This window comes from Typopeltis vanoorti, chromosome 25, assembly GCF_054136105.1.
Source record: "Typopeltis vanoorti isolate ZY-2024b chromosome 25, IOZ_Tvanoo_1.0, whole genome shotgun sequence".
NCBI classification, from domain to species: domain Eukaryota; kingdom Metazoa; phylum Arthropoda; class Arachnida; order Uropygi; family Thelyphonidae; genus Typopeltis; species Typopeltis vanoorti.
This window is the reverse complement of record NC_143573.1, coordinates 64,755,816-64,776,874: the sequence shown is the minus strand read 5'-3', so window position 1 is coordinate 64,776,874 and position 21,059 is coordinate 64,755,816. Positions and strand designations below refer to the sequence as shown.

The window sequence follows — 21,059 nt, the reverse complement described above, 5'->3', positions numbered from 1 at the left end:
CCATCAACCACCCACCTATCCATCTCACCAACCCTATATCCATTCCCATATGTTGCAGTTTACGGATTAGAATTCCATGTGGTATCCTGTCAAAGGCCTTAGCCAGGTCCAGCAGTATCACTGTAAACCCATTACCCAGTTCAGCCGTCACTGTGTTATAAAACTTGAGCAAGTTACTGAGGCATGATCTACCCTTCACAAAACCATGCTGTCCCCCATACAGTATCTCATTTTCATCAATCCATTCCTGTATTTTTCCCTTGACTACTTTCTCCAAGACCTTGACGACTCTTGATATGCTGATCAGTCAGTAATTTGCAACCATAGTCTTGGATCCTCCTTTATGCAGTGGAACTCTTTTCCCCTCTTTCCATACCTTCAGGACTAAACCAGACTCGAGACTCAGATTAAACAACATGGTCAAGGGCACTGATAATTTTTTAGCCACTTCACGTAAGACCCGTGCCGGTATACCATCCAATCCCACAGATGTATTGACATTGAGGTTCTGTAATAGACTAGTTACCTCCACTTCATTCATCACAATTCCCGTATAAACTAATGGTTCCTTCATTCTTTCAATGTCACCACCTGGATGATATACTCTTCCAAAGTGCTCACTCAGTAATTCCACTATATTGACTGATTCAGTGATCTCCTTACCATTGGCATTCCTTAAAATCATTCTGCCGTGTACAGTTTTTTTTTTTTTTTGCTTGCAGCATATTGAAAGAACTGTTTGGGATTCTCTTTAGCTTGCATAGCTAGTTTCCTTTCATAATCCGCTTTTGCTTTTCTTACCACACTCGTTACCCTTCTGGCCTGTGCTTTATACCGTTCATGTGCCTTTAGGTCACCTTTCTCTTTAAATTCCCTCCACAGTTTCTTTTTTTTGCAGCTCAAACATAATGGTGTTATTCATCCATTTAACCTCTACTTGTTTTATTATTCGGACCCTAGGTATATAATCGGCCATAACTTCCTGTAAATGCTTCTTGACCACTTCCCATGCTCTATTGACATCCAGCCCTTGCAGTTTTACATGCCATGGCACTGAACCAAGCAATCTCCTAAGCTTGTCATACTTGCCAGCACGGTAATTCCACATATACCCTGTCTTAATTGAAAATTCCACACCTTTAGCCACCTCCCAGATGCTATTACCAGGTCAAGCACTCTCAAACCCCTAGTATTTTCAATTACATGCTGTCTCAGATAGTTATCCCTTAACAATTGAATAAAATCCAGTTCCTTCCTCACACGTGTCCTCTCCTCCTTCCAATCAATGTTACCATAGTTGAAATCTCCCATAATAATTACCCTCCTTCCACTCATTTCATCAATTTGTTCATGCCTACTATCCCCACCATCTATTCCATCACCTGGTCTATAGCAGCACCCAACTGTATATTTTGTTCTGCCAGTCTCAATCTCACACCAAATAGTCTCAAATGAGCTCTTTTCACTATCCTGCAATACAACTTCAATTCTCCTTGGCTGCAGTTCATCAGCTATCATCATTAACACTTCTCCCCCATTTTATTCTCTCTGTCCCTCCTAAACACACTATAACCTACACATTCTATCCCACTAACTATATCATCTTCTGTCAGCCATGTTTCACTAATGCCAATAACCTGTGGCCAGGAAGAGCCAGTCAATGCCAAAAATTCTTCCTTCTTGTTCCTAATACTCCTGGCATTAGTATACATGAAATGCAGTGATCCCTTTGTCCCACCCCTATCTTGATGCGTTATTCTAAATGTCCCATTCCCATTTTTTGTCCTTAGTGCTGGCTCGGGTACATTATATACATTTTTACACTCAACTCTCTCACTGAAGTTTGCATATCCACTCTCCCCCCCTCCTCCTTGGTAGTTCTAGTTTCCCTGGTTCTGCACATCCATTTTCACTTCATTCAGCAACACTTTTTCCAGTCTCCGCACACCAAATTCATTCAAATGCAGGCCATCCATCTTGTATAAATCCTTTCGCCCATCAAACTCATTCCACCCATCCACGAATTCCACACCATCTGCATAACCTGCGCATAAAGTCATTTGCGATTATGGCCCTTCTTCTAAACTCCTCTCTGTTGTACCGCAGCAACAGACTAGCCTAACTCTGTCACTCTTTTCTTTCGCTACCTTTAACAATACTTTCAAGTCCTAATATGTGTAAAGTTAAGGAGTGTGACTGAGTACTCGGATGTAATTTCTTCATGATTTTGATATATTGGTTCTGTTAGCAGAAGGATGAGAATGTTGACTGTTTTAAAGTCTAAGATGTGAAAAGTTTTTTACCTTAGGTTTATTATACTTTAAAGATACCAAGAAATTATATACGTGGTTTTAATCCTTTTCCTAGGGAAGCGAAACAATGTTTTGTATCTGAAATATATTCACGTTTAAGCTACTTCTATATAGAGGTTAATGACGTTATATCACTTGCCTTAGTATATATCCCATAATGCAAAGCACCCCCCCTCCCCCTCTTTCAGACGTGTATATTGGTATGCATAATGGGAAGGGCCACTACCCAGATCAGTTTCAACCTTTTTTTGTGGTCTCATCAGTGGGAGCAAGACCTAGCAGAGATACCAAGGTTGAAGTAATGCAGAAGTCATATATATCTCATATACAAATAGCTAAAAGGTGCTTTACCTTATTAATAAAAAATCTCTGGATGAGAGAAACTTTCTACATCTTTCCCTCATCCAGAGATTTTTATTAGTATTTTATTATTATCTGATGCCTCCAAGGACTCATTTTAGGAGGGCACTCTACTCCACTATATGCAATAACTGTGTCCAGCCATTTTCATTTTGATTTAAATGTTATCATTTGCAAAACCAAACTTTGGGGAAATAACTCAAAATGATACAAAATTATATGGTCCAAATTAAATTTATACTACCCCAGGCCAATAATTTGCTGGCCTAATTAGTTGATTGGATTGCAGTTTTCCTCTCCAAGCTTCAGATAATGTGCTTGAAATTCACTGCAAGTATGGATGATTGTCTTAAGTTTTTATTTCTCAGTGGTATACTACTTGCTCATTGGAATCTTGAAAAAGTTTCATGTTGGGACTCGAGAGCAGGATATCCAGATTATCTGATCTTTAATATAACCACAGTAAAGATGTACAGTAGATTTACAACCTTTTATCAGGATGAAAAACTCAAGTTTCTGGGAGAAAGAAAGCCTTGCTACTACCATATGAGATCAGCTAACTCACCTTCAGTTGAGAAAGACCATTTAAAAGGTTCCTTTATATGGTCTTTCTCACTGAGGCTTTTTCCAGTCAATGGGTGCCATGTTCTTCAAATTGTGCTATGGAGGCATGATGATATAATTTTTTTGGGGGGAAGGGGGACTGAACATCAAAATCCTATTGCATGATTCACATCAGAATATCTTATATAAAATGTTCCGTATATAATATTATAAACAGTTTAATTGCTAAACAAGCACTGTGAAGGTTGAGGTATGTGCTTTCTGATTAGATAGCATTCTTTTACTCTAAAATCTTAAATCTTGCACTTATGACTTATAACTAATACAAAATTTTATAAATGGAATGCCAATGGAGAAGAGGCGACAAAATACCCACTTTATCATCAGTAGGTTCTTCATGATCCGAAAAATACTGGTAAATGAATTTTACTGTCCATGAATGAGAGCTGGACTGCCTTTCTTATTGGAGGCTTGAAGTGTCTTAAAAAAGTTCTATGCTTGATCTTTAGAGCAGGGTCTCTGGATTATAATAAAATAAATAAAAATATATAAAAAAATTAAATAGAAAAAAGTAGGTTGTAAATCTACAGTAGGTTTCCAACTTTGGTGGGTGGGAGTTGCATAACCTTGACTTATTTGTAATCATTCTTTATATTATATAGGTGGTTTGTTTCTTGTTTTATTTATCACTAGAGGAAGTCGGTTTGTGTTGCTGTGCTTGACATTTAAGACAAAGCCAAAGAATGCAAACACTGTAGATTGTTACCAAATGGAAATATGCTTTATAGTATTTGGTACTGTGTAGGCCTCTAAGTCAATATTGTTTCTAAGTTCATATTACTTTAAAGATCATATTGAAACTGATCACCTATGACTTTTAATCTTGGTGCATGAAATAAGTACTTAATCCAAATGTGAAACTACTGTTTTTTTGTTGCATAAATTTTGTCAGAAAATAAAAGGAATACTACCATTCAGGAAATTGCATATATAAGCTACAAAAATATAAATTATATGAATGATTTTCATTTCTTTTTTTATTAAATTATAGTTCACATTTTTTATATACAGTTTCTACAAAATAATGGGAAATGCAAGTATTTTAAATCCAAATATTTATTTAAAAAATGTAAGCTGGTGTAGTAACAAATGTTGTGAATGATAGTTTGGAGGTTATTTAGGATGAAAAAGTTTATTGTGCAGCATACATTGTGTGGCTATAGCATCTCTAATTCTATCTTTTAACTCTAATAGTAAAGTTGCTTTTGATCTGTACACTTCATCCATAGGGAAAAAAATCTGAAGATGTAGGGGTGAGACTGTGAGATAGAAAATTGACCCTTATCTAACTGCCATCTCAAATTGACCCTTATCTACCTTTTTCTCAAAGAGATGGCCAAAATTGTCTTGAAAAAGTTCTAAAAGTTTTGTGCAACAAACTAGTAATAGTTTGTTGCACAGTATCCAAAATGCAAGGATGCCATAGTCTTGCTGGAATATTATATCCTGATATCTGCCAAACTGTGGAAGAGTAATTTCTCTTCAAAAATCAGGCTTACAAGCCCTTCTGTGTTTAAAAAAAATATGTCACATAAACCACTCTAATTTTTTCATCTGTTGCTATCTAGGCATCTGTTAATTAGAATGGTTTGGGTGTGTATATGCACACGACTAAGTAGGCATGTTGCTATCTAAGGGTAGGTAACTGTTAACAATTTTAGTTTGAAACATTTGCATTTAAAACATCTGCATTCCTTTGTGGAAAGCCTGTGTTATAAAAAAAATATATTAGTATGCTATTATGCCAGAATGAATGAACACTTGGTTTAATAATGGCAGGTTATTTGTGTTATTGGATAGGTATGGTGGTGGAAAGTGGTTCCAAGCAGAATTCTCGCTGTGTGCCTTCCACTGGAATGAGTGCTAAAGAACTGAGTGAAAATGATGATTTGGTCACGAGTCTTGTACTAGATCCATATTTAGGATTTACAACACACAAAATGAATGTCAGGTAATTAAGTATATCTTGTCTGTATGGGAGAGAGAGAGAGAGATGGAAGAACAGAAATTTTTTTTGTATGAAATTACATTTGTGTTGTGACTGTTATTGTAAATAAGGTTACAAATTCTATGCTTCATGTACATAGTGTCCAGTGATTAGCAGTTTCAGTGTTTTTTTTTCTTTCTCTCTCTCTCTCTCTCTCTCTCTCTCTCTCTCTCTCTGATATATGGCCATCTTATAATTTATAGATTTTTTTTAAAGTTACAAAGGAGCAATGTTTTTTCCAAAATAAATAAAAGTGATTCATGTTAAAATATCAATATATTCAATTATTGAAAACATGGCACCACTAAGCAAAGTGGTCAGAGAAAAAGTACTTGCTGATGATCAAAGGTATCAACCTAATGTTTGATACCTTTTTATTTTTTTAATATTAATCTGTTACAAAGCAAACATAAGATTTGTATAACCTAAAGCACATTAGTATTACATGTGAGCAGGAGGTTGTGAATATTCAACACATTTTTTTATTTTTTTTAAGCTGGAGGTAGTGAGAAAAGTCATATATATATATATATATATATATATATAGAAGAATAACAAAAAAAATATGGAGCTGTAAGACAGACACTGGCATGATAAGGAAATCTAGACGAAGGAAGCTATATGAATAACTGGATTTTATATTTGCAGATATTTGATCCTGGTATTTAAGTCCACATTCAGTTACAAAAGATGGACGGAAGACCATACGATGATAGTTTACCAAGTAGACTCCTATGCCAGATTTGGTCATTTACCTTGAAATGTCAAGAGACTACACAGGTTTTGTCAAACCTTTTCATGGTCTGTGTAGAAGTGTGTGAGGACTAGGAAATTAATTGTGGAATAAGAGTGAGAACTGGCAAATGTTGATTAATTGTAGACCTCCTGGTATTTAATTATTATTATTATTATTCAGGTCTCCATGGAGTCAAGAGACTCGTTGTGGGAGGACCTTCCTAGGAAACGCAAAGTCTATCATACCACTCCTTGAACTCATTGACCATTCTCACTCTCACCACTATCAGGGAATGCATTCCATGGTTCAACTACCCTCCATGCAAAGAAACCACTCCTCACCCTCTTGCTCACAGCTTCCTTTCGTAACTTTCAGGGATGGCTCCTTGTCACTGCTCCTTCCCGCTGTTCCACCAAGTAAAAGAACTCTCCAGTGTCAACCCTGTAACTGCCTCTTGATAGTTTAAAAGTATCGATCATATCACCTTTTCATCTTCTATCCACCAAACTCTGCAATCCACATTCCTTCAGCCGATTCTCATAACTAACATCGTACAGTCCTGAAACCATCTTTGTTATCTGCCTCTGTACCCTTTCCGGAGTTAATTTATCCCCTCCCAATCATGGGGACCAAATTCAAGAACAATAGTCTAAGTGTGGTCTGATAAGAGTCTTATACAACAGAATGATAACTGTTTTATCTCTGCAGGTCAACGTCCATTTCAGTATTGCAGCAATCCTCTGTGTTACCTTCACCACCTTTGCAATATGCTCCCTGAATTTCAGTTTTCTATCACTCATCATCCCAAGATTTCTTGTCTCCCCTACTTCCTCCAGTACAGCTCCTCCAATTGAGTATGCAGCCTCCCATCGATGTATCCCAAACTTCAAGACTTTACATTTTGCTGCATTAAATCGACACCCCCATTCATTTGTCCATCTGTCCAGTTTATTCAAATCCTCTTGCAGGGCTGCCACATCTGCACTATTATTAATAACCCTCCCCAGCTTCACATCATCTGCAAACAACTGAATATCCCCTTGCAATCCACTGATAATGTCATTAATATAAAGGATAAACAATACAGGTCCCAGTACTGAGCCCTATGGAATCCCCACTTGTAATCTTCTGCCTCCTTGATATTGCCCCACCATACACAATTCTCTGTTACCTATCAGATAGCCAATCCTGAATCCAGTTGACTAAATTGCCATCTAAAGTTAATTGTTAATTACTTCTCCATTGTGGTCAGAGCAATGCAGTGTCAGTTTGATACCATATTTTATTTTATTTATTTTTATTTATTTTATTATAATAGGCTGGATATTGGCTAGTTTCCATGCTATGGAGATAGATGCCCGATAAGTATGAATATTTATCATCATTATAATGCTAAATACGGATATAGACCTTATGATTTGTTCCAATTTCATTTTCAATGTAATATCTCCTTTTGAGATCTACTTGGCTTTCCTCTTCCCATTTGATTTATATTTTATTAAATTGTTTAGGATATTGGGTGTTGGCCATTCAGCTTATATGTTCTATCCATTTTTTTTTATATTTGTTTAGTTTTTCTTCTACTGAGTTTATTGTTAGTTTTTTTAAAATATCTTCATTCTTTTTTTTTTTTATGCCTAATAACGTGTATTTTGTAGTTCTTTTCATGAACCTCATTTCGCTTGTTTTTATTCTTTATCTTGTTTATATATTGTTGAGATTTCACTGCCATCCAATAATGTAGGTACTGCTAATATTGTATATTTTCAAGAGTGTTTCTTTTTGTACAGTATTTGGATTGCATCATCTATATATCAGGCCTATAATCTGTAAAAATTTGGAAGTTTTTCAATTTGTCTTCTTTTTCTTCTTCATGTGATATTTCACATTTAAGATAATTAAAAGTATTTATCTGTTCTGTTGTTTTATTATTAGCCACCCATCATCTAAGATGTCCCCATGATGTCTATAGACGTCCAGCTAAATCTGGACAAGATTCTCTAGCACCCGTTGAATAACATGGATAAGAAGTGCAATTTGGTCTCACTATTTCATCCACCTCAGCTGGTAGGCAGGTTAATATCTATTTTACTTCTAACTGGAGCATGTCCACAAAATGTCATTGTTTTAATTTTATCTATGGATATTTTCATTTCAAACTGTTCTACTTAATGTTTCAATTATGTTGCTCTTTCTAAATTGATTTCCTTATCTGATATTATTATCTGATCATCTGCAAATATTTTATTATTATTATTATTATAGACCTGGAGTCAAGGACTCATCTAGGGAGGTTATACATCACCCAAATCAGCTATCATACCTTCATTTAAACTTATTCACGCTATATGCACTCACTACCTTTAAAGGCAAACTATTCCACTCGCACACTTTCTGCTTTCTGAGAGAAAAACCTAGCTCTTACACCTTTCTTGTCCACAAACAAACCTAACTTCCATGGATGCCCCTGCCTTCTCTCCCCACCTTCCTTATAACGAAAAATTTCATCATATGATATCCTATCACATCCATTCAAAAGTTAATATACCTCTACCATACTATCCCTCTTTCATCTGTTAACTGGGGTCTGTAATCCACATACTCACAATCTGTCCTCATAATCTAAATTTCATAATCCCAATATAATCTTTGTAACTCTTCTTTGCACCCTTTCCACAACTTCTTTATTCCTTTGTAACCTGGAAGACCAAATCAGCATACACTAGTAAAGTGCAGTCTTATCAAGGCCTTATAAAGAGGCAAAATGACTTCCTTTATCCTTACATGCCAATTTTCACTTCAACATTGCAATTATTCTCTGAGTGTATTTGCAATTTTTGCTATATGACCTTTGATCTTCAAATTTCTATTGACCATTATTCCAAGATCCCTGGTATCATCAGTTTCATATAGCATAATGCCGTTAATATAATATGCTGCTGGAAATCTCATTATGCCAAAGTGCATAACTTTATACTTACTACCATTAAATTGATAGCCATTTTCATTTGCTCAAATTTCCAGCCTACTCAAATCATGCTGTTAGTGCTGGATATCCATCTTGCCTGGATATGCCTCTTCCATCAACCAGAACCATCCTTAACAGATTCCCTAATAGTCAACATCGTCCTACATTAATTGAGATAGGAACATCAATCCTAGTCATCAGCGGAACACCAATCGTTAGATGGAATCTCTGCAGGTCCAACCGGTCTTCATTTCGGGAAAAAATCGAGCAAACCATTAGAGCAATTCCACCCACTCCTAATTGCTATCCTAGATTTGTTAAACTACTCAAATCTGCAGCAAAAGCTTCTATCCCTAGAGGCTACAGAAAACAATATATTCCATGTTGGTCACTTTTGAGAAAATTAGGTGGAGCAGAACCAATGATACACAAAACAAGTGAGGAACTCCTAGCAAAATATGAGGAAACTGAAGATCCAGCTATTGCTAAGGAGCTCATATCAATCCTGGATAAAAACGGAAAGGAAAGATGGATCTCAACCATCAATGAACTTGATTTCGTCACATCCAGTCGGAAATAGATGTAGCTGCAATCTGGCTTTCTGTCTGTAATAAGATGTCTGGTCTGGAAGACTACAAGTGATGGTGAACACCATTTATGTTAATGCTATGGATATTAGCAAAGTGGATGTGAAAGTAAGTTTTTAGTGATAAGATTCTTACATGGTTTGTATGTTGTGACTATTTCGATGGGATTAGTTTATGAGGGGGATTTGCTTTTGTCACAGTGTCGCTGTTAATTTTTGTAAGAGTCTTCATACATTTGATTAAATGGATTGATACAGTGAGGATGTGCAATGAGAGAAGATGCTCTTGGACATGACATCCATAGAGAGAGAAACCAGTCTCTCTGCTATGATGTAGTCCCTACAGTTCCCCCTCTCCATATACCACTACTCGGACTTCTCCAGGCATGACCTGGCAGAGTATGTGGCAGTGGAATTATTCATCGGTTTGATTGGCAAACCTGCTGACAGGTTCAGGCCCATGCTCTAACTTGTAGTCAGCATCTGGCATTATCATTTTAACTGATGTACCTTTGAAATGGTGAGGAGATTATGCATCTCTAAGTATGTGTGTCATGATTTAGAAGGGTATCACTGACACTGCATGAGAAGAGAGGGAAGAACAGAAATTGGAATTCCCTGTTCTGGAGACCAATCATGACATTTGCCACTTCAGACTTCCAAGACTGTCCCTCTTGACAGACTTCTGTTGAATGACTAAGAGTCAAGAGCACTGCAGCTCTTTCACACATTCCTATAATATATGTGGTTATATATAGGGTAATAGCCCCTTCAATTTCACAGCCTTATTAACGTGTTTTCTGCCAACTACGAGTATACTCGTAGTTGGTATATGAGTCTCACAAGCCAACTACGAATATATTCATACGTCGATTACCAACTTTCCTATGCCAAGCTCGAGTTAACCCGTAGTATAAGCATGTTAATTTGGACCCTTGCCTTGTGAATAAAGCAGAGAGCATGTCTGGGGGCTTGGTGGAAGGAAAATAATTTCAGCAAAAGTATAGTATATTATAAGAGGTATTGTTGCGTAAACTGTGTATTTATTAATGCAAATAAAACAATTTTTTGAAGTTTTTTCAACATTTTAATGTACATATATTTATATACGATATATATATATATATATATATATATATATATATAATGCACAAGTAACAGGAAACAAGTTAAATTTCATCTTCGGAATCGAAACCAAATAATTCATTCCATTCATCATCGCTCATATTAGCGTAAGCTTCTAATTCTTCATCAGTAAGCTTTATTTTACTGGCCATGGCGTAATTGAAGGCTTTTATTTAGATAATTTTAAATAATTGTAAGACGACACAATAAACCTTATTGCACTGAATGCTGAACATCACTGACTCTGAACTCAAGTTACACAGTCGGCAGCGTATGTAAGACATAGTAGGGGATGATATGAGATTACTCTTAGTTGGCGAATGAAACAAAATTCTGTCTGATAAGCTAGCTATGAGATAACTTGTACTGACCTTGTAGAAGTGAAAGTGCTTGGTGTGCGGTAACAAACTATGCCTGAGAAGCATGGCAGCGAACGTGTTAACATCAAGGTTGCTTAAAATTCTAAACACTTCCATTCTTAAACTGTCAGTCTTCTATGCACCTTCCGATTATTATTCAGCACTACCTCTACTCCCTCTCCTCCACACGCATGTAATACACCAACAAAATACTCATTGAACATTTTCATTGGGTCTTCCATAGATGATACTACTCATGTTCCATCTCCAGCAGCTAAAGCCAGTCCTCCATAATTCCAGTAGCAGAAAGGGAAGAAAAGTCTTCCATTTCTTCTGTTAGCACCATAATTGTAGAATTCTGCAGGGTTTGGTTTTTTTTTTGCTTCTTCAGCCATTATCCTTTCATATGGTAATTTGTCCTTTCTGACTACACTCATTACCTTCCTAGCCTGTGGAAGGTAATGAGTGTAGATTTATTACCCCCTTATACTCCTTGTGCTTTTGAGAGATAGCCTGTTCTTTATATCTTCTTCATCAGCTCCTGCATAATTCCATGATTTATCCATTTCACTCTTACTTTATTTATCCTCCTAACCTTAGGAATACAATCTGATATTGCCATAAGTAAATGCTTACCCAGTTCCAGTCACTGCTGGCACTTGGTTCTTTTTCTCCCCTTCACAATTGATCAAGCCAAATCATGCAACCAATCCATTTCCTTAATTTATCATAGTCTCCTGCTATAATTCCACATATCTCTTTTCTTCAGTGAAACTTGTATCTATCTAGCCACCTCCTGTGTCAGAACCATTCTACTCATTGATCGCTCTCCTCAGTTGGTAGTGGTGGTAACATCATTTATTATTACTTATGAGAGGATATTATTAAATCCAATATTCATGTCATACATGTTGCTTTAGCTATGCTGAATAAGGTAGTTACCTCTCATTAGCTCTAGAAATGTAGTCTCCTTTCTCAAACATGTTATTTCCTTTTCCAGTTGATACTTCCATAGTTCATCGCCCATTATTGTCACCTCCTTATTACTTACGCAGTCTCATCTGTCTAAACATTACAGAATTATTTCCCCTCTACATTTCCTGGCTTGTAGCAACACTTTACTAAATATCTAAAATTCCTGCTTACCTCAGCCTCACAATGGCCTCAGAGCCATTCTCACAATTACTTTCTTCTCAAGTTTACATGGAAAGAACACAACTCTTCTGAGATCATCATTAATACCCTACTTCATCGTTTATTTTTTCTATAAAATATTCTATAACTATCACTCTCTCTCTTCCACTGAGCATCATCCTCTGTTAATCACTGATTAACAGAGGATGATGCTATGGATAAAAAACAACTCACTGCCCTGTCAAAGACATAGAAGTTATTCTTAAGGCATTTGATAACAGAGAACTTATCTTAAGAAGTAGGAAAACTTGCAGTTCTGCCAAAGGCAAGCACTCACAAATGCAAGCACTACCAAAATTGAAGCAGAATGGGAAAAATTAAGATTTTTATTTTTCTGCATTAAGATCTGCAAATATCCCCCTTCTCTTTCTTTTGCGGCCTTCTACAGTAGGCAATTGATGAAATTGCAAGAAGATGCGTTAATAAGAATCTCCATAAATAATGAGAATCTTACCGATATGGCCAACATTTTAATTTCTATATCCAATATAAACAACTGTTTCACAGTTTACTGAAAAAATAACTTTAATGAGTGGCCAACCTGTTTTCTCTCAGAATACTATTTTGTGTTTTAAAAAGGCCTATAACACTCAAAGAAGTTACTATAATAGCCATCAAAAATTGCAAAAGAGGCATGGTCTTGATAGACTGGAGTGGTTATTATTATTATACGTTATCTCCACAGAGTCTGGAGACTCATCGTGAGTCTCCTGGCAATACCTGTCATACCTCTTCTTAAACTCATTTACTGTCGGGACACTCGCAACTAATTCTGGCAATCCATTCCACTCATTCACACTCTCCAAGCTTGCACATACACACACAAAATCGAGTCTACACATCCGTACAACTTCTACAGATGACTCCTAGTTCTCTGTTTGTCACATACTGAAAAATTTCTTTGCATAATTTTTATAAAATCCTTTTAATATTGTATATTGTATAAGTTTCTATCGTGTCCACCTCTTCTCTGCCTATCAACTAAATTTTGTAACCCATACACCCTCAACTTATCCTTATAGGGAGCATTCCATTGACCTGTCATCAGCTTGGTCACTCATCTCTGAATCCTTTCTACCACCTCCTAGTCCCCAAGAAACCCAATTGTCCAATTCTGTGCACTCTAGATGAGGCTGAATCATAGCCTTATAAAGAGCGATAATAACCTCCATATCTTTACTTGTTAGTGTGTCAACATCCAAGTAATCCTTTGAGCTATTTTACCAACTTTTGCAATATGTCCTCTGAACTTCAACTCACTGTCCACCATTATCCCCAAGTCCCTAGTCTCATCAATTTCTTGTAATCCAGCACCATTAATGTGATACACAGTTGCTACTTTTTCAACTTGAAGTGCATAACCTTACATTTTGCAACATTAAATTTGACAATCATTATCCTTTTCCTACAATGCTAATTTATTTACATCATCCTGCAGGATATTTACATCACCTTCATCAACTATCGCCCTCCCCAGTTTTGCATCATTAGCAAACAATTGAATATTCCCTCTTAAATCTTTCCTATGTCACTGATATACAAATTAAACAGAAATGGCTCTAGCACAGAATCCTGAGATACTCCACTAATCACCCTCATTCTCCTAGATTCCACACTTGACACACATATACTACTCTCATGTCTATCCATCAGCTACCTACCTGTCCATGCTATTAGCTTCATATCCATTCCCATATGCTCCAACTTTTGTAATAGTTTTCCATGTTGTTGTTGTCTTCGAAGAGTCTTAGATGTTTCCATGTGCTTCTTGAACTGCTCTGGCTATGTCGATGATTTTGTTTGTAGAGAGCTGTTGTTCAGGATTACGATCTATTTCTTGCAATGCTGCTGTAATTACTGGACAGGAGATGTGAATGAGTGTCAGTTCAGTATTGGGGCAGTTGTTGCAGTTTCCATATGTTTTTGTATCATCTGTATTGATCTTCATTCCTCTATAATGTCTTGTTCATAGTCTTACTATTGTGGTGGAGGTCTTTCTGTCAGCATTGATTTCAGGAATTTGATGTTGTATCACTGACTTCAGTGGAACTAGTTTAGCTTTTGCTAGTGCATCAGCAAGAGCTATCATGTGAGTTTCTTGGTTGAGTTCTCTGGCCTCTTTTGCTAATTTATCAGCTGTTTCATTGTAATCAATGCCTACACGAGCAGGAATCCATTGTAAAATGTAACTTTTTCCCAAAACACTTTAGTTGATTTAAGAGTTTATGGGTGTCTTGTGTGAGCTTGGTATTGTCATTTTTGATTGCCTCCATAGCTGATCTTGAGTCACTGTAAATTATAATTCCCTGAGATTGTTAAGATGATGATAATTTTAAGTAGGCTTCGAGTGCTTTATTTATTGTATAAAGTTCACTGGTAAAATTGGAAGCAATTCTTTCAGATCCAACTTTTATTGAAAGTTTTTCACCTTTCAGGAGTGGAAGGAGAACACCAGCGCCTCCATTAATCATGTGGTATTCCATCAAATGCCTTTGCAAAGTACAGCAGTGTAATGGTGTGCGATTTCCTTTATCCAGTTCCACTGTCACTGTATTATAAAATGTGAATAAATTGCTAAGACAGGACTTGCCCTTCACAAAGTTGTGCTGCCCACTATAGAGTATTGTATCCCTATCCACCCATTTGGATTTTACCTTTAACCAATTTTTCCAGTATTTTAACAAAACCACTCCTGACATTAATTGGTCTGCAGTTTGCTACTTCTGTCTTGGAGCCACCTTTATGTAATATAACTATCTTACCCTCTTTCCACTCCCTTGGAACCTTGCCAGAGCAGACTTAGACTGAACAACCTCATCCAAGGCAATGCCAATTCTCTTACACATTCAAGTAGTATATGGGTTGACATGCCATCCCAGCAGTCCCACTGCTGTATTCACATTTGATATTTTTCAATATGTTGAACACCTTCTGTTCATCTACCTCGATTTTGACATGCATTTGTCACATCAACTGCAAAATCTAAATATGAATGGAGGCATCTTTACAAGATGATCACTGAGAAACTTGACTGTTTCTTTTGCCTCTATCACTTTCCAACAATCGACATTGATTAAATTCATTCTATCATACTTGTTTTCCTTACTTCCTCTATAACAAAACAAACAAACAAAAAAAAACCTGGATTTACTTTGGCCTGCTTAGCTAATTTTCTCTCATAATCTGATTTAGCCTTTCTTAGCTTGCTAGTCACCCTTCTTGCTTGCACTCTCTATGCTGATCACCTTTTTCTTTATATTCCCTCCACAGTGTCTTTGTAGCTCTTGCTTTTTATCTCTGTTCATCCACTTAGCTTATCCTCCTGACCTTTGGGATGCAATCTGATACCGCCTCTTTCAACTGATCACTTCCCATGTACCACTGTCATTCATGCACTACTAGTTTTTATCACACCTTTAGGAATTTACTACTCTAATCATAGTCACACTCTTTAACAGTATATTTTCCTTTTTGCTGTTAAGCTTGAGTTATCTCAAGCAGTTTTAAAATGATCCTTGCTGAGCTTGAATATTCTTGAGCATGCTTTTACATTTAAAAAATCTCCATAACAACTTTTAACCATGTTTGAATTTTTTGGGCATGTGATGATGTTTATTAGGAATATAATAGTAAAATTTGGACACTTCTTTGTCTTGTTTATTATTATTACAATCGCATCCTGGAGTTAAGACTCGACTATCTGAAGGAAAACTTTTGTACTTTTGCATATAGCAGAATCTCCAAAGCACACTCTACCAGTCATGTAGTCAGCATGAAATCATTAGGAAAGAGAGACATTTCAACCAATCAGTCAATAGAATCCTATTGTGTAATAGAAAATAAGAATAACATGAGCAGTTAACTGTTCAGACATGAATGTTTGCATATGATTTTGAGGTGGTATAGAAAGTTCTATTTTTGTCAACATAATGGTTCTAAACTCTCAACTACTGTACAAAGTAAAAACAGGAAAAAACATATTTACAGATTTTCAACTAACTCATAAGAAAATTTCAAAGCTTTTATATATTGAAAGTAACCATTAAAATGAAATGTTTATTACATTGTGACTACCCATCCTTCCTGATCTTGGGATCTTCTCGCACGCGCGCGCGCGCACGCACGCACGCACGCACGCCGCGCGCGCACACACACACACACACACACACACACACACACACACACACACACACACACACACACACACACACACACACACACACACACACACACACAGAGTGTCTTATTTTGAAGAGGATAAAAGGAGAAAACATAAAAGAAAAGTATTTTATGTTATCTTTAATTTAAATTATAAAAGAAAAATAAATCAGCTAGGATAGTTTTGCTAGTGTAACAAAGGGTTTATTTAATATCTTTATTCTTATATCTTTTCTATTCTACACGTTTTTTCTGTATATTTTCCTTTCTTACTCTACTTCCTCTATCTTACTGTTGTTTATCCACCTTTCACATTTACTTGTTGTATGTCTATGAACACTGGAAAATTTATTTGTTGAGACTGCGCCACCAGTATTTCTATATCGGCATAAGACTCAGTAATACGTCCAGTAGATCTCTCTCTTTCTCTCTTACTATCATAAAATTCTTTTTATATAACGAAACCTGTGGTGAATTCATTACTAAAAACACATGTACTAACCACATTAATAACTATTTAATTCGTAAATATTTCATCCCAAGTATCTTGGGACATCATCAGTACAGTAGTTCAAACAATCCTAGGAATAACATACATTTAGGGCACATGATTACGATGGAATCTCAATATGCGTGCAGTAACGTGTTATAGAAAAAAAAAAAAAAAAAAAATATATATATATATATATATATATATATATAAAAAGATTATTTTACACAATTTTGTATGACAATTTCCCATACTATTAGGAATAGTAAGAACGTCAATGCGGTTTAAATTTGGTCTGTGTAGTAGGGTTTCGGCACTTTCTTTATATAAATGTTCATATTTATATAAAGATCTGTGTAAAAGTTTCGACTTCTCCCAATGGATCCTATGGTTTGGATTTTCAACTCCATGTTGGGAGAGACCAGATTTCTGTGGTTTGAAAATATGAATGTGGTCTTGATGTTCCGAGATGCGTTTCTGAACAGACCTACCTGTCTGACCAAAGTAAGACAATTTGCAGGAGCATGGGATCTCATAAACGCCAGGTAACATCAGAGGTGCTCGTAGACATGCTTATACGTTGGTTATGCATTTCTAAATCACTTAAGGAATTGAACAACGTAGATCCGAATATAAATTAAATTACACTTTAATGAATATTTCCAATATTTCGGCAACATCACGTTGCCATTTTCAAAAGGAACTTACAAAAAGGCACGTGCATGCAGGCACTACAACACAGTAAATGAGAATGAAGAGATGAAGCTATTGTTCTCCTAGAAGTCCTGATGGTGCCCTCTAGCAGGTAAGTAGGTGTTCTTGGCCGTTGGGCTGAAGGTCTGCTGATGTATGCCTCCCAAATTTGGGGCAGTCGCATACAACCAAATTTGTTGAGGTTTGGAGAGTTTCTTAGGGCTGAGGCTGATTCCATAAATAGTCTTTCGAATTTGTATTTGCTGCAGTGTATTACTGTAGCTTTCTTCCACCGTATTCTGTGGTAAGGCCTGTAACAGGAGGTAAGGTCATGTTTTTTTAAAATTTTGGTAATTTTTTCCGAGGTGCCTCGGATGTAGGGAATGGTGATGGATTTAGAGTAATCTTTGTTGTGGAAGGGGGGGGGGGACTGTGGTTTGTAGGTTTCTTAACTTTCTTAAGGAGCCTGTGAAGTTTCCTAATTTGAGTTGGTGGGATTGTATTCGATAGGGAGGTAAGTAGCCCGATCTAATAGAAGAGCATTAAGCTTACCTTTGTAGTCCTTTTGGTTAAGTACTACAGTTGCATTTCCCTTATCTGCTTTGGTGATAACTAATTCTTTATTATTCCTCATTTCCTGTAGAGCTTTAAATTCCTTGTTGGATATGTTGGTTTTTGGTGGTCTTGCTTTGGAGAGGACACAAGCTACATCCAGTTTTACACTGTTGGTGATGATTTGATGTGGAAGGTGGCAGATTCCATGTTCTATCTGGATCATAATATCCTCACTAGGTATTTTTTTGGGAGCAATGGCGAAGTTGTGGCCACGTGAAAGCGCGTTGAGTGCTTCAGGCTTCAGGGTGACTGTGACTGAAGAAAGGTTGATTACGGTGTTGATAGCAAGTTTTGGATTGACAGTAGAATTCTTTTTTAATTTTTCAAATTTTTTCATCTGTCGGCCTCGTATTTTTTCAAATTCTTTGTCTGCAGCGGTACATAAGATGTCATGTAAAATAGACCACAGTTCGTGATTTAAAGTGCACGAAAGCTCATCTTCGAAGGCACGAATAGCTTTGTTAATTTCCACTAAGAGAAACCACGTGGCAGTGATTTGTTCGTGAAGCAATGCATAGCTAGCATGGTTATATATACGAAGAACTTTTTTTTGAAACAAAACGGTGCTTGAATTTTACACAGTTTGGGATTACCTTATTATCCTGGCAGCGTTTCAGGAAAGTTAGAGGATTTAATTGTCTAGACAACTTCATTTTGCCGTATTGGCGGGCCTTCCGTGGATGATGTGGATTCTCATAGACAGGCAATTCTCATACGTTGGTTATGCATTTCTAAATCACTTAAGGAATTGAACAACGTAGATCCGAATATAAATTAAACTACACTTTAATGAATATTTTGTGAGTACGCTTTAATGAGTACTTAACCAAAAGGACTACAAGGGTAAGCTTAATGCTCTTCTATTAGATCGGGCTACTTACCTCCCTATCGATTACAATCCCACCAACTCACAAATTAGGAAACTTCACAGGTTCCTTAAGAAAGTCACTTCTTGGCCTGTAGAAGTTACCAACAGATTAAAGCCGTTTAACTCTACCCCCCCCGTATTTACGGACTCCCAAAAATACATAAAGAAAATGTGCCATTACATCCCATAGTGGATGGCATTGATTCCCCCACATACAAATTAGCTAAACATTTGGCCAAAGAGCTCACACACTATACTGGCAACACACCATCACACATAAAAAACTCAGCCCACTTCAAAGCCAGCATAGAAAACCTTACACTCCAACATACTGACATAATGGTCAGCTTTGACGTCTCCTCCTTATTCACAAATGTCCCACTCAAGGAAACTTTATAGCTAATCCAAGCTAAATTTTCTCCCGATATCTCAGTCCTATTTCAGTTCACAACGAACTCAGGCTATTTCGTTTGGCAGAGAAAATTCTACAAACAAATAGAGGGGACAGCCATGGATTCACCACTCTCCCCACCCTTGGCCAATTTCTTTATGGAGACCTTTGAAGAAAAAACCTTAGCCTCTGCCCCACAAAAACCAACCATATGGCTTCGCTACGTTGATGATGTGTTCGCTATTTGGCCACATGGCTCTGAAACACTCCTCTCCTTCTTAACACACTTAAACAACCAACACTCCAGAATCAAGTTCACCCTGGAAAAAGAGGAAAACAACAGCCTCCCTTTCCTAAGCACACTAGTCACCCGCCAGCCTGATGGCACCTTGGTTTTCTCAGTTTATAGAAAACCAACCCATACAGGCAGATACATTCACCAACAATTCCCCCCCCACACACACACAACAATATGGAGTGGTGAAAACACTGTACAACAGGGCTAAACTAATCGTTCTAATGACATGGCTCTAAACACTGAACCAAATCACATCCTCAACACTTTCTCAGCTAATGGCTACCCCCTCCCCCCCAAAAAATCCAAAAAATATTAAAACCTACAAACCACAGCCCCCCCCCTCCCTCCCTCCACAACAAAGATTACTCTAAATCCATCACCATTCCCTACATCCGAGGCACCTCGGAAAAAATTACCAAAATTTTAAAAAAACATGACCTTACCTCCTGTTACAGGCCTTACAGAAAATTGACATCCCTTATCTGCTCCACCAAAGACCAACCACTACCCCTAGACCTACCTGGTGTATACCAGGTCCCTTGCAGTTGTAAACTGTCTTACTTTGGTCAAACTGGAAGGACAGCGAATATCAGAATTTCTGAACACAAGGACTACATCCGGTTCCACAAGTACAGCCATTCTGGTCTTGCAGACCATGCTCTGGATACACGCCACAGAATACGGTGGAAGAAAGCTACAGTAATACACCATGGCAAATATAAATTCGAAAGACTATTTATGGAATCAGCCTCAGCCCTAAGAAACTCTCCAAACCTCAACAAATTTGGTTGTATGTGACTGCCCCAAATTTGGGAGGCATACATCAGCAGACCTTCAGCCCAACGGCCAAGAACACCTATTTAGCCCACTAGAGGGCACCATCAGGACTTCTAGGAGAACAATAGCTTCATCTCTTCATTCTCATTTACTGTGTTGTAGTGCCTGCGTGCACGTGCCTTTTTGTAAGTTCCTTTTGAAAATGGCAACGTGACGTTGCCGAAATATCGGAAATATTCATTAAAGTGTAATTTAATTTATATTCGGATCTACGTTGTTCAATTCCTTAAGTGATTTAGAAAAGAGACATCAGAGGTGAGAGTTTGTCCTTAGGTGAAGGTAACGTTATAGATTTGGTTGATAGGTTTGTAAGTAGTGGCAAAATTGTGTTACTTCATAATTTTTGAAAGATGCCTTTGACGTAAGGAATGGGAATCCTACGGATATTTTTTCTTCCATTGATATCTATTGTCCTAAGCATATGTAATGATCTGCTTGTTTAATTTCATCATTATTGG

General features: G+C 37.0%; 1 protein-coding gene across 1 annotated transcript in view; it reads left to right on the top strand.

Annotated features, from left to right (window-relative positions):
• LOC150092810 (uncharacterized) overlaps positions 1 to 21,059 on the top strand; it is a 196,560-nt gene that overhangs the window by 8,159 nt on the left and 167,342 nt on the right. Inside the window, exon 2 of the mRNA XM_090414285.1 lies at positions 5,097 to 5,247. Within this exon, the coding sequence (XP_090270411.1) occupies positions 5,099 to 5,247 (149 nt within the window). The 5' untranslated portion in view covers positions 5,097 to 5,098. The remainder of the gene's footprint in view (positions 1 to 5,096; positions 5,248 to 21,059) is intronic.